The sequence below is a fragment of the Babylonia areolata genome, chromosome 17, assembly GCF_041734735.1.
Source record: "Babylonia areolata isolate BAREFJ2019XMU chromosome 17, ASM4173473v1, whole genome shotgun sequence".
NCBI classification, from domain to species: Eukaryota; Metazoa; Mollusca; class Gastropoda; order Neogastropoda; family Buccinidae; genus Babylonia; species Babylonia areolata.
The window spans coordinates 24,560,027-24,572,526 of NC_134892.1; the positions used below are offsets into that span (position 1 = coordinate 24,560,027).

At 38.8% G+C, this 12,500-nt stretch overlaps 1 protein-coding gene across 2 annotated transcripts in view; it reads right to left on the bottom strand.

Moving 5' to 3' along the window:
• LOC143291773 (uncharacterized) overlaps nt 1-12,500 on the bottom strand; it is a 19,114-nt gene that overhangs the window by 3,291 nt on the left and 3,323 nt on the right. Inside the window, exons 1-4 of one of the 2 annotated variants that reach the window (XM_076601922.1) lie at nt 12,417-12,500; nt 4,738-4,914; nt 1,803-2,102; nt 1-191 (exon numbers count right to left, since the gene is read on the bottom strand). The exon at nt 1-191 is cut by the window's left edge and continues 7 nt beyond it; the exon at nt 12,417-12,500 is cut by the window's right edge and continues 338 nt beyond it. In XM_076601922.1, the coding sequence (XP_076458037.1) occupies nt 1-191; nt 1,803-2,102; nt 4,738-4,816 (570 nt within the window). In that variant the 5' untranslated portion in view covers nt 4,817-4,914; nt 12,417-12,500. The remainder of the gene's footprint in view (nt 192-1,802; nt 2,103-4,737; nt 4,915-12,416) is intronic. The other variant, XM_076601920.1, reaches the window with a different exon arrangement.

A 12,500-nucleotide genomic window follows, 5' to 3' on the forward strand; every position in this document is an offset into this window, starting at 1 on the left:
TCTCTGTAATCCCACACCGTTGTCAGCAGGGCTTCTCTTCCAGCAGCTGACGACAATTGTGATGATCGTAACGACGAAGAAGAAGACCAGGGAAAGCATAGTGGCCAAGAACATGTCGCTGATGTTGCCGGTGTTGTCCTTGCTTCTGATGTTGTTGGTGTTGTCGTTGTCATTCGTGCTGTGTGCATAAGCTGAAGAGCAACGGGAGAGAAAGAGAGAGAGAGTGTTGTGTTGTGTGTGTGTGTGTGTGTGTGTGTGTGTGTGTGTGTGTGTGTGTGTGTGTGTGTGTGTGTGTGTGTGTGTGTGTCTTTCTCTCTCTGTGTCTGTCTCTCTGTCTGTCTGTCTTTCTGTCTCTCTCTGTCTCTGTCTGTCTCTGTCTCTCTCTCTGTCCGTCTCTGTATTTGTCTCTGCATCTCTCTCTGTCTTTCCCTGTCTCTGTCTCTCTGTCTGTCTTTCTGTCTCTGTCTGTCTCTGTCTCTCTCTCTGTCCGTCTCTGTATTTGTCTCTGCATCTCTCTCTGTCTTTCCCTGTCTCTGTTTCTCTGTCCGTATCTCCGTCTCTCTGTCTCCGTCTGTCTGTCTGTCTGTCTGTCTGTCTGTATCTGTCTGTCTGTCTGTCTCTCTCTCTCTTGTTCTTCTGCTTCTGCTTCTTCTTCTTTTTCCTCCTCCTCCTCGTCCTCCCTCTCTTTCTCGGACAAATCAATGCTAAATCTAATGGCATGAAAACAATGATACGAAGACGTGTGGGAAAGGGTACGCCCCCCTCCCCCCATCCTCCCCCCCTCCACCCCTCACACACACACACACACACAATAATGCATGAACACACAGACAGAGAGAGACAGACAGGATAGAGACAGAGACAGAGAGAAAGACCCAGATAAGGTCAGACACACATAGAGACTAAGAGAGAGATTGAGGTCGACTTGACAGCACAGATAAATAGAGACAGAGACTGACACACAGAGAGACAGGCAGACAGATAAACGGAGACAGAAACAGGCAGACAGGCAGAGAGACACAGACAGAATGGAGGAGCTAGAGAGAGAGTCAGACAGACAGACAGACAGAGCAAGAGAGAGAGAGAGTCAGACAGACAGACAGAGCAAAAGAGAGAGAGTCAGACAGACAGACAGACAGAGCGAGAGAGAGAGAGTCAGACAGACAGACAGAGCAAGAGAGAGAGAGTCAGACAGGCAGACAGAGCAAGAGAGAGAGAGAGTCAGCGAGAGAGAGAAATAGTCAGAGAGACAGAGCGAGAGAGAGAGAGAGAGAGAGTCAGACAGACAGACAGAGCAAGAGAGAGAGACAGACAGACAGGCAGACAGACAGACAGAGCGAGAGAGAGAGTCAGACAGACAGACAGAGCGAGAGAGAGAGTCAGACAGACAGACAGACAGGGCGAGAGAGAGAGAGAGAGTCAGACAGACAGACAGAACGAGAGAGAGAGATAGTCAGACAGACAGGCAGACAGGGCGAGAGAGAGAGAGAGAGTCAGACAGACAGACAGACAGACAGACAGACAGACAGACAGAGCGAGAGAGAGAGAGTCAGACAGACAGACAGACAGACAGACAGACAGACAGAGCGAGAGAGAGAGAGTCAGCGAGAGAGAGAAATAGTCAGACAGACAGACAGACAGACCCGACAGAGCGAGAGAGAGATAGTCAGACAGACAGACAGACAGACAGACAGACAGAGGGAGAGAGATAGTCAGACAGACAGACAGAGGGAGAGAGATAGTCAGACAGACAGACAGAGGGAGAGAGATAGTCAGACAGACAGACAGAGGAGAGGGCTCACAGTCAAGGATTATGGTCACATTTTCCTTTTGGCCTCCATCCACTGTGATTTGAAACGTCTGACTGCTGGGCGTCTGTTCATCTGCTGAGATTTTAAGGATGTAGCCATCGTGCGTGCAGAAACAGTTCTCATTTGAAGATGGACACACCCAATGACATAAAAGTTTTGGCGTTTTTCCAGTGACGTTCAGAGCCTCTATCACAGGCTTCTCACAACAAACGGAGAATTCGATGAGGACATTGCCTCCCGGAGAGATTTCAAACATCTTCCTTCCTCCTTTGAACTTGATACCTGCATTACCTGCACAGACAGAATTATCATCATCGTCATCGTCGATAACTTGTCATCTCCATGATCAGCTGACAACAGAAGTTCTAAGACAGCGGTAAGAGTAACGATAAGAAAGATGACGATGCAGATGATGTTTTTTGTTTGTTTGTTTGTTTGTTTGTTTGTGTGTGTGTGTGTGTGTGTGTGTGTGTGTGTGTGTGTGTGTGTGTGTGTGTGTTTGTTTGTTTGTTTGTCTCTGAGTGTGTGTGTGTGTGTGTGTGTGTGTGTGTGTGTGTGTGTGTGTGTGTGTGTGTGTGTGTGTGTGTGTGTGTGTGTGTTTATCTCTTGATTTCTGCTCACGTTCCCACGTATCCACATGTCTGAAAAATAATCTGTCTGTATGATTTTCTGTCTGTCCGTTAGTCAGCCAGTCCGTCCGTCTGTCTGTCTGTCTGTCTATCCATGTGCCTGTCTATAATCTACCTATTCTATTTATCTGCCTATCTGTATAATTGTCTGCCTATATGAACCCGTCTCTCTCTCTCTCTCTCTCTCTCTCTATATATATATATATAGATAGATAGATATCTGTCTGTCTGTCTGTCTGTCTGTCTTCCTGTATGCCCATCTGCCTGCCTGTCTGTCTATGTCTGTCTGTCTCTCTGTGTATATTGTGAACACCCATGTGTCACTGAGCCTTTATGTCTGTCTGTCTGTCTGTCTGTCTCTCTGTGCATATTGTGAACACCCATGTGTCAGCCTTTCTGTCTGTCTCTCTGTGCATATTGTGAACACCCATGTGTCAGCCTTTCTGTCTGTCTCTCTGTGTATATTGTGAACACCCATGTGTCAGCCTTTCGGTCTGTCTGTCTGTCTCTCTGTGTATATTGTGAACACCCATGTATCAGCCTTTCTGTCTGTCTGTCTGTCTGTCTGTCTGTCTGTCTGTCTGTGCATATTGTGAACACCCATGTGTCAGCCTTTCTGTCTGTCTGTCTGTCTGTCCGTGTATATTGTGAACACCCATGTGTCAGCCTTTCTGTCTGTCTGTCTGTGTATATTGTGAACACCCATGTGTCAGCCTTTCTGTCTGTCTGTCTGTCTGTCTCTCTGTGTATATTGTGAACGCCCATGTGTCAGCCTTTCTGTCTGTCGGTCTGTCTGTGTATATTGTGAACACCCATGTGTCAGCCTTTCTGTCTGTCTGTCTGTCTGTCTCTCTGTGTATATTGTGAACACCCATGTGTCAGCCTTTCTGTCTGTCTGTCTGTCTGTGCATATTGTGAACACCCATGTTTTCACTGAGCCTTTCTGTCTTGCTACCTTTCTGCTGTCTATCTGTCTACCTGTCTGTCTATCTATAGATCTATCAAAAGCCATTTACCCGTCTGTCTCCTGCTTTTCTGTCTATTTATTTATTTTTATTTATTCAGACTTCTTGCTATAGCACATATTCTTGAAGCTCTATGCGCTTTACAATAGCACTAAAAACATTCACTCAAACATCCCCACACAAACATATGCATATAATTTGAAATATAGGCGAGAGAGAAAAATTAAAATAGGTCATGTCAGTTGATTAAATCAAGAAATGCAACAGGTATTAAAAAAAAAAAAAAAATGAAATTGAAAGAACACAAGCACGTATACGCATGCATATATACGTAGGCACATACATACATACCTACATACAAACACACAAAACACACAGCGTGCGCACACACACAATACACACATACACGCACACACGCGCGCGCGCGCGCACGCACTCACACCTGCACCAACGAACACAAGCCGCATACCCAAACACATTACTCACGCACTCACTCAGTGACAAACACACATACACGCACCTACAGGCACAATACACACACGAACACAGATCAACAATCGAATAATGCAAACTACTGCGACATTACATATATATATATACACACACATACATACATATACACACACATATATATAATAAAATAAAATAAAAGTTCCTGCTAAGCATTTCCCTGAAGAAACACCCCGCATTACACACACAGATCAAAACTAGAAAGATGAAACAAATGTTCACACACACACACACACACACACACACACACACACACACACACACACACACACGAATGACAAACAATTAAAACACACCGGCTACAACATCACATGATAAAGCAATATTCATCAAACATTTCAAGTAAAAACGTATGTACATCATTACATTTAAGAAATTAAACCTGAAAATGTAAAAATGTACGTATTGTTAAAAAAAACAACAACAAACAAACAAACAAACAAAACCAAAAAAAACCCAAACAAACAAACAAACTCACACCTCCACCACGTCCACATACACTAGCACACACACACACACACACACACACACACACACACACAAAAACAAAACAAAAAAACAAAAAACTCATCAACAACAACAAAAGCACAACAGATGGACAACTGAGTAAACAAACTACAACATTACTTCATAAAACAGTTCGTGTTAAAATCTCTCACATACATATTTATACATTAAAAAACACAACAACACACACACACGCGCACACACACACACACACACACACACACACACGTACCAACTCACCCACCCGCACACCCGCAACACACAGACACAAGCTCGCGCGTGTGGACGTGCAAACACCCGCCACCGTTCTCTCACATCTCTTCCAGCACCAGTGACCCTGAAAGACGCAGGCTGCCATCAGAGCCAGACAGCAGAGCAGAGAGGTGGCCCCCATGACGCAGAAGACCCTGCATCAGCTGACGGCAGCAGGCACGTGCAACACGTTGACCGCCCGTGCAACACCTCGGTCCTCTTCGCTACACCCTGGGCACACTGCTCACAGTCACAGCTTCCAGGATATATAATGATGATGATAATCATAGTCAAAGTCATGATAATACTTTGACACATGAAGAGGGGGGCGGGGGGTGGGGGGTGGGGGGGGGTGAGAGATGGGGGGAAGGAGGGATTTTGAGAAAAAGTGGTCATGAATGATTTATGTAATTTGTAAGTTTTTCTGCCATGTAAAGCACCATGAGCTCTTAGAGAGAAAGGGCGTTGTATAAATGTACATTATTATTATTATTATTATTATTATTATTAACATGATCACATTACTATAACAACAACAACAGCAATAATAATAATAATAAGAAGAAGAAGAAGAAGAAGAAGAATTGTGACGATGATGATGATGATGATATTCATGATGATGGCGATAGTAATACTCCTGATGCGCTCTGCTCTCTCTCTCTCTCTCTCCACATACACCAGCACAGACGCGCATGTGCACGCGCACACACACGCACGCACGCACGCACACACACACACACACACACACACACACGCACATATCAGTTTAGTGTCCCGGTATATGATTTATAAGACAAAAAGAGCCATAGGGACTGCACTTCCGCTCGCGAGCGACAGTCCAGTTTATTTTGCTTGCTTTAAAAAAAATTATTATTATTGTCACTGTTTTCATAGATATATGTACTATGTTTTGGGGTCTTTCGACCATATATATAACTATAATTTTCACAACTTCAAAGACTTTTCATGTTATCTTAATAAACATGTCCATGTGTATTTTGGGGTTTGTACTGCCAAGCATGGTGTATTTGGATAATTTCTTTCGTTGGGTTGGATACATATATTTGTCATACTTCTTTATGGACAAACATGAATGGTAACATATCCATTGTATCAGTTAACTGTCAAGGTCTGAATAGTACACACAAAAGACGTGATATTTTCCATTACTTAAGAAATAAGAAGTACTCTATTTATTTTTTACAGGATACGCATTTTGAAGAAAAGATGGAGAAATATGTTTCAGCAGAATGGGGATATACTTGCTATTTTTCAAGCTACACATCGAATGCAAGAGGGGTCGCAATAATGTTTAACAATAATTTCGAATTTAAAGTGAAACGGACAATAACTGACAGTTCAGGGAATTTCATTATTCTGCTTGTTGAGATACAAAAAATTAATTTCCTCTTTGTTAATGTATATGGACCAAATAAAGATGAACCTGATTTTTATGTGAATTTAAAACAAAAAATAAGTGAAAATAATGTAGAGAATGTAATAATAGCTGGGGACTTCAATTTAGTTCTTAACCCAACAATAGATTACCATAATTATAAACATGTAAATAATCCAAAAACAAAAGTAGTCGTTGAAAACATGATAGAAAATTTAGATCTGAATGACATCTGGCGTGAATTAAACCCAGACTGCCCTCGTTACACTTGGAGAAGAACTAATCCTTTCCAACAGGCTAGATTAGATTTCTTTTTGATCTCAGACACTGTAGTATCCTTGATAGATGATGCAGACATAGAATATGGGTACAGAACAGATCATTCAGCCATTTCGTTGAAACTTAAATTCAGCGAGAATGTAAAGCGCAATACGTTTTGGAAATTAAATACATCTCTTCTAAAGGATAAAGCATATGTGGATGAAATAAATATGGAAATAAATAATGTTAAAAAAGAAAATGCTATTAATATGTATTCTGATGACACACCGGATGATGAAATGGTGTTCTCTTTTCCTGATGACATTTTTCTTGACTTTCTTTTAATGAAAATACGATCGAGAACAATTTCTTATGCTTCAATGAAAAAGAAAAAAATGATAGAAGAAGAAAGACAGTTAGAAGGAGACATCTGTAACTTAGATAAATATCAAAATAAAAATAAAGAAGATATTAAAGTTCTAGAAATTAAGCAAAAACAATTACAAGATATTCGAGAGAAGCGGATGGAAGGGATTAAGGTCTAGAGCTAGATGGATAGCTGAGGGAGAGAAAGTTAGTAAATATTTTTGTAATTTAGAAAAAACGTCATTATGTTAGTAAACACATAGCCAAAATTATTGATCAATACGACAATGTTCTAACAAATCAAAAGGATATCTTAAATGAAGTACATAATTTTTATAGATCTTTATATGTGAATGTTGGGGTGGAACATTGTGAAATTGAAAATTTAGTGAATTATATTCCATATTTGAATGAGTCAGAAGCAAGCGATTTAGAAGGTATGATTACAATGGAGGAAGCGGCACAAGTTATTAGAAATATGAAAAATAATAAGAGTCCAGGTACAGATGGCTTTAGTGCAGAATTTTTTTTAAGTCTTTTGGAAGAAAATAGGAATATTTGTTGTTAGGGCACTTAATGCTAGTTTCAGGAAAGGAGAAATGTCTTCTGTGCAACAGGAAGGAGTGATTACGTGTATCCCCAAAGGTGATAAGCCAAGACAATATTTGAAAAATTGGAGACCCATCTCTCTTTTAAATGTAGTCTATAAAATTGGGTCATCTTGTATTGCTAACCGCTTGAAACCAGTATTACCTAACATTATTAATGAAGATCAAACAGGGTTTATTACAAATAGATACATTGGAGATAATTTGAGGTTGATATATGATACCATAGCTTACTTAGATACACATAATCTACCTGGTTTATTGCTGAACATAGATTTCGAAAAGGCTTTTGACTCAATAAATTGGGATTTCATGTTTAAAGTGTTAAAGGCATTTGGGTTCAAAGAAAATATGTGTAGATGGATTAGTGTATTTTACACAAATATTAAGTCATGTGTGATTGTGAATGGTCAGGTCTCTGACTGGTTTGAAGTTAAGAGAGGTTGCAGACAAGCAGACCCTATATCACCTTATTTATTTGAAATGTGTGTAGAAATATTAGCTATAATGGTAAGGGAAAATTCGGATATCCGAGGAATAAAAATTAACGATGTTGAGAATAAACTGACCCAATATGCTGATGATACAGAATTTCTACTTGCTGGGGATAGGAAATCTTTTGAATGTTGTGTTACAACTCTTGATAAATTTGGCTTTGTCTCAGGTCTCTATTTCAATTCAAGCAAAACTAGTGCTATTTGGTTAGGGAGCAAAAAGAATTCTAAGACGCGTTATATGGAACATTTAGGTATGGACTGGAATCCTACAATATTCCGAATTTTAGGGATTTGGTTTACTAATGATTTAAAAGAATGTGTAACTATAAACTATTCAGAGAGATTAGCAGAAATAAGATATTTGTATAAGATATGGGTAAAACGCCAGTTAACGCCTCTAGGCAGAGTAGCAATTCTGAAATCTGTTATTCTTTCCAAACTGACTCATCTGTGGTTGCTTTTGCCAAACCCACCAGATACATTTTTTAATACATGTCAACATATTTGTTATAAGTTTGTTTGGAACAATAAACCAGATAAAATTAGCCGTAAAACTGCTCATAAAAGTGTAAAAAAATGGTGGCATCGGTCTTCCTGATGTTAAATTGTTTGCCTTATCTTTAAAGCTTTCCTGGATTCGTAAAGCTGAAAATTCAAATCACAAGTGGAAGCACCTCTTGTTGTGTAACTTCCCCCAATGGCCAGCTATTGATAAATATGGTCCAGAGTTTATCTTAAATTTTGCCAAATATAACCAGTTCTGGACAAATGTGTTTGAAAGTTATAAGATTTTCTTTTATAAATGTGAACCAAAAAACTCAGCGGAACTGCTTGCAGAGCCATTGTGTTATAATGATCGTGTTCAAACTGGTAAAAAGTGTATTATATCCAGACTGCTCAGTAATCATGATGTGTATTGTCTTGCACAGTTTTTTGATGATGATGGTAATTTTTTTTCATATGTACGCTTCAAAGAAAAATATGATTTGCACATTGATTTCCTTACTTATGCTGGATATAAATCAACAATAAACGAATTAGTTAAAAAGCATAATATTCATGTGGATAGCAACAGACACACAAATACTTCGCTCTGCTTCAAACACTTGTTTTCTGTTTCTAAAGGCTCAAGACCATATTATGATGTGTTGATTGAAAATGATATGAAACCAAAATGTTGTGAGAAATGGGACTTAAAGCTTTTGATGCATCATAACTGGAAATCTTGTTTTATCCATGCACACAAGATAGTTGATGTAAAGCTGAAATGGTTTCAGCTGAAAATAATACACCGATGTTTATGTACAAAAATTGTTTTAAAAGAAATTGGTGTTACGGATAATAACAACTGTAGTTTTTGTAGAGAACACAAAGACAGTATTGATCATGCTTTTTGGAAATGTAATTATGTGCAAATGTTTTGGAACGCTTTAACGGACTTGATAAAAGAGAGATGTGTAAACGCAGGAAATTTAAAGTTAACAGAATCACTTGTGCTATTTGGACATGATGTGACAATAACAACTGATGCTGTTTTGTGTTTTTTCATATTGTTTGCAAAGTATTACTTATATTTATGTAAAATTGAAGACCGCTTTCCACAAATATCAGGTTTTTTGAACAAAATAAAAACTCGATATAGAATTGAAGAATATAATGCATATATTAACTTTAACCATGCCATTTTCTCTGCCAGATGGCTGCTTTACAAATTATTGATCACAAATGATTAGTAACCTGTTCATGATTAACGAAAATTAACCACCCATATTTATTTTCTTTTTATTGATATTCATAAGAAATGATTGAGGTGTTCACTTTCTGTAAACGTGTTCTAAGATACTTGACAGTTTGTATTCCTTGACAGCTTGTGTAAGATCTTAAGAAATGAATGATAATACTCCATGATGATAACCAACCAGTGTATAATCCAGCTGCTTGGCTGTTTCTATCAAAGTATTTATGGTGTTTGTTTGTTTGTTTTTTGGTTTTTTTGTTTGTTTTTTGTTCTTTGTTTGGTTTTTCTTCTTTATAAATGTCCATTAAGATGCTGTTGTTGTAAAATGTCAACCTACCAAAATGGAATTAAAAAAAATGTTGGAAAAAAAAGAAAAAAAAAGAAAAAAGTCATGATAATACTTTGACACATGAAGAGGGGGGCAGGGGGGGGGGGGGGGGAGAGAGATGGGAGGGGAGGAGGGATTCTGAGAAAAAGTGGTCATGAATGATTTATGTAATTTGTAAGTTTTTCTGTCATGTAAAGCACCATGAGCTCTTGGAGACAAAGGGCGCTGTATAAATGTACATTATCATTATTATTATTATTATTATTATTATTATTAACATGATCACATTACTATAACAACAACAACAGCAATAATAATAATAATAATAATAAGAAGAAGAAGAAGAAGAAGAAGAATTGTGACGATGATGATGATGATGATGATATTCATGATGATGGCGATAGTAATACTCCTGATGATGATAATGATGATAACAATAATGATAATGATAACAATGATAATGATCGTGACGACGATGATAATGATATTAACACTCATGATGACAACGATTCTACTACTACTAACGATGATACTACTTCTACAACAACAACAACAACAGCAGCAACAACAACAACTACAACTACTCGTGCTACTAAAAAGGAAAAGAAGACGAAATCTCTGAATCACTCTTTCACGACGTTCACCAAACTATAACTGATATATGAATCACTCTTCCACAACGTCATTCAAACCACAACATCTGATTCACTCGCCCACAACGTCATCCAAACCACAGCATCTGAATCACTCTTCCACAACGTCATCCAAACCACAGCATCTGATTCACTCTCCCACAACTGACGTCATTCAAACCACAGCATCTGAATAACTCTTCCACAACTGACGTCATTCAAACCACAACATCTGATTCACTCGCCCACAACGTCATCCAAACCACAGCATCTGAATCACTCTTCCACAACGTCATCCAAACCACAGCATCTGATTCACTCTCCCACAACTGACGTCATTCAAACCACAGCATCTGAATAACTCTTCCACAACTGACGTCATTCAAACCACAGCATCTGAATCACTCTTCCACAACTGAAGTCATTCAAACCACAGCATCTGATTCACTCTTCCACAACGTCATTTAAACCACAGCATCTGATTCACTCTTCCACAACGTCATTGAAACCACAGCAGCTGATTCACTCTTCCACACCTGACGTCATTCAAACCACAGCATCTGAATCACTCTTCCACAACGTCATTCAAACCACAGCATCTGAATAACTCTTTCACAATGCTCAGAAAACGACTCTCTTTAAATCACACTTTCACAACGATAACCACTCTCTCTGTATCTCACTTTCACAACGATAATCACTCTCTCTGTATCTCACTTTCACAATGATAATCACTCTCTTTGTATCTCACTTTCACAACGATAATCACTCTCTGTATCTCACTTTCACAACGATAATCACTCTCTCTGTATCTCACTTTCACAACGTTAATCACTCTCTCTGTATCTCACTTTCACAATGTTAATCTCTCTCGCTGTACCTCACTTTAACAACGATAATCACTATCGCTGTATCTCACTTTCACAACGTTAATCACTCTCTCTATATCTCACTTTCACAAAGATAACCACTCTCTCTGTATCTCACTTTCACAACGATAACCACTCTCTTTGTATCTCACTTTCACAACGATAATCACTCTCTCTGTATCTTACTTTCACAACGATAATCACTCTCTCTCTGTCTTACTTTCACAACGATAACCACTCTCTCTGTATCTCACTTTCACAACGATAACCACACTCTGTGCATCTCACTTTCACAACGATAATCACTCTCTCTGTATCTCACTTTCACAACGATAATCACTCTCTCTATATCTCACTTTCACAAAGATAACCACTCTCTCTGTATCTCACTTTCACAACGATAATCACTCTCTCTGTATCTCACTTTCACAACGATAATCACTCTCTCTGTATCTCACTTTCACAACGATAATCACTCTCTCTCTCTCTCTGTCTTACTTTCACAACGATGATCACTCTCTCTGTATCTCACTTTCACAACGATAATCACTCTCTCTCTCTGTCTCACTTTCACAACGATAACCACACTCTCTGTATCTCACTTTCACAACGATAATCACTCTCTCTCTCTGTCTTACTTTCACAACGATAATCACTCTCTCTGTATCTCACTGTCACAATGTTAACCACTCTCTCTGTATCTCACTTTCACAACGATAATCACTCTCTCTCTCTGTCTTACTTTCACAACGATAATCACTCTCTCTCTGTATCTCACTGTCACAATGTTAACCACTCTCTCTGTATCTCACTTTCACAACGATAACCACACTCTCTGTATCTCACTTTCACAACGATAATCACTCTGTCTCTATCTTACTTTCACAAAGATAATCACTCTCTCTCTCTCTATCTGACTTTCACAATGTTAACCAAACCACCCTTTCTGAAAAAAACACTTTCACATCTTCAGAATCATCACGACAGCTGACATAACAAAGGTAAAAAAAAAAAAAATATCCAAAGACTCAAAATACTTTCCAACACCTCCAAGGCAGTCAGACGATCGAGCGAAGTGGAAAACAACAGCAACAAAAACAAACAACTCGAACAAAACTAAAAAAAAAAAAG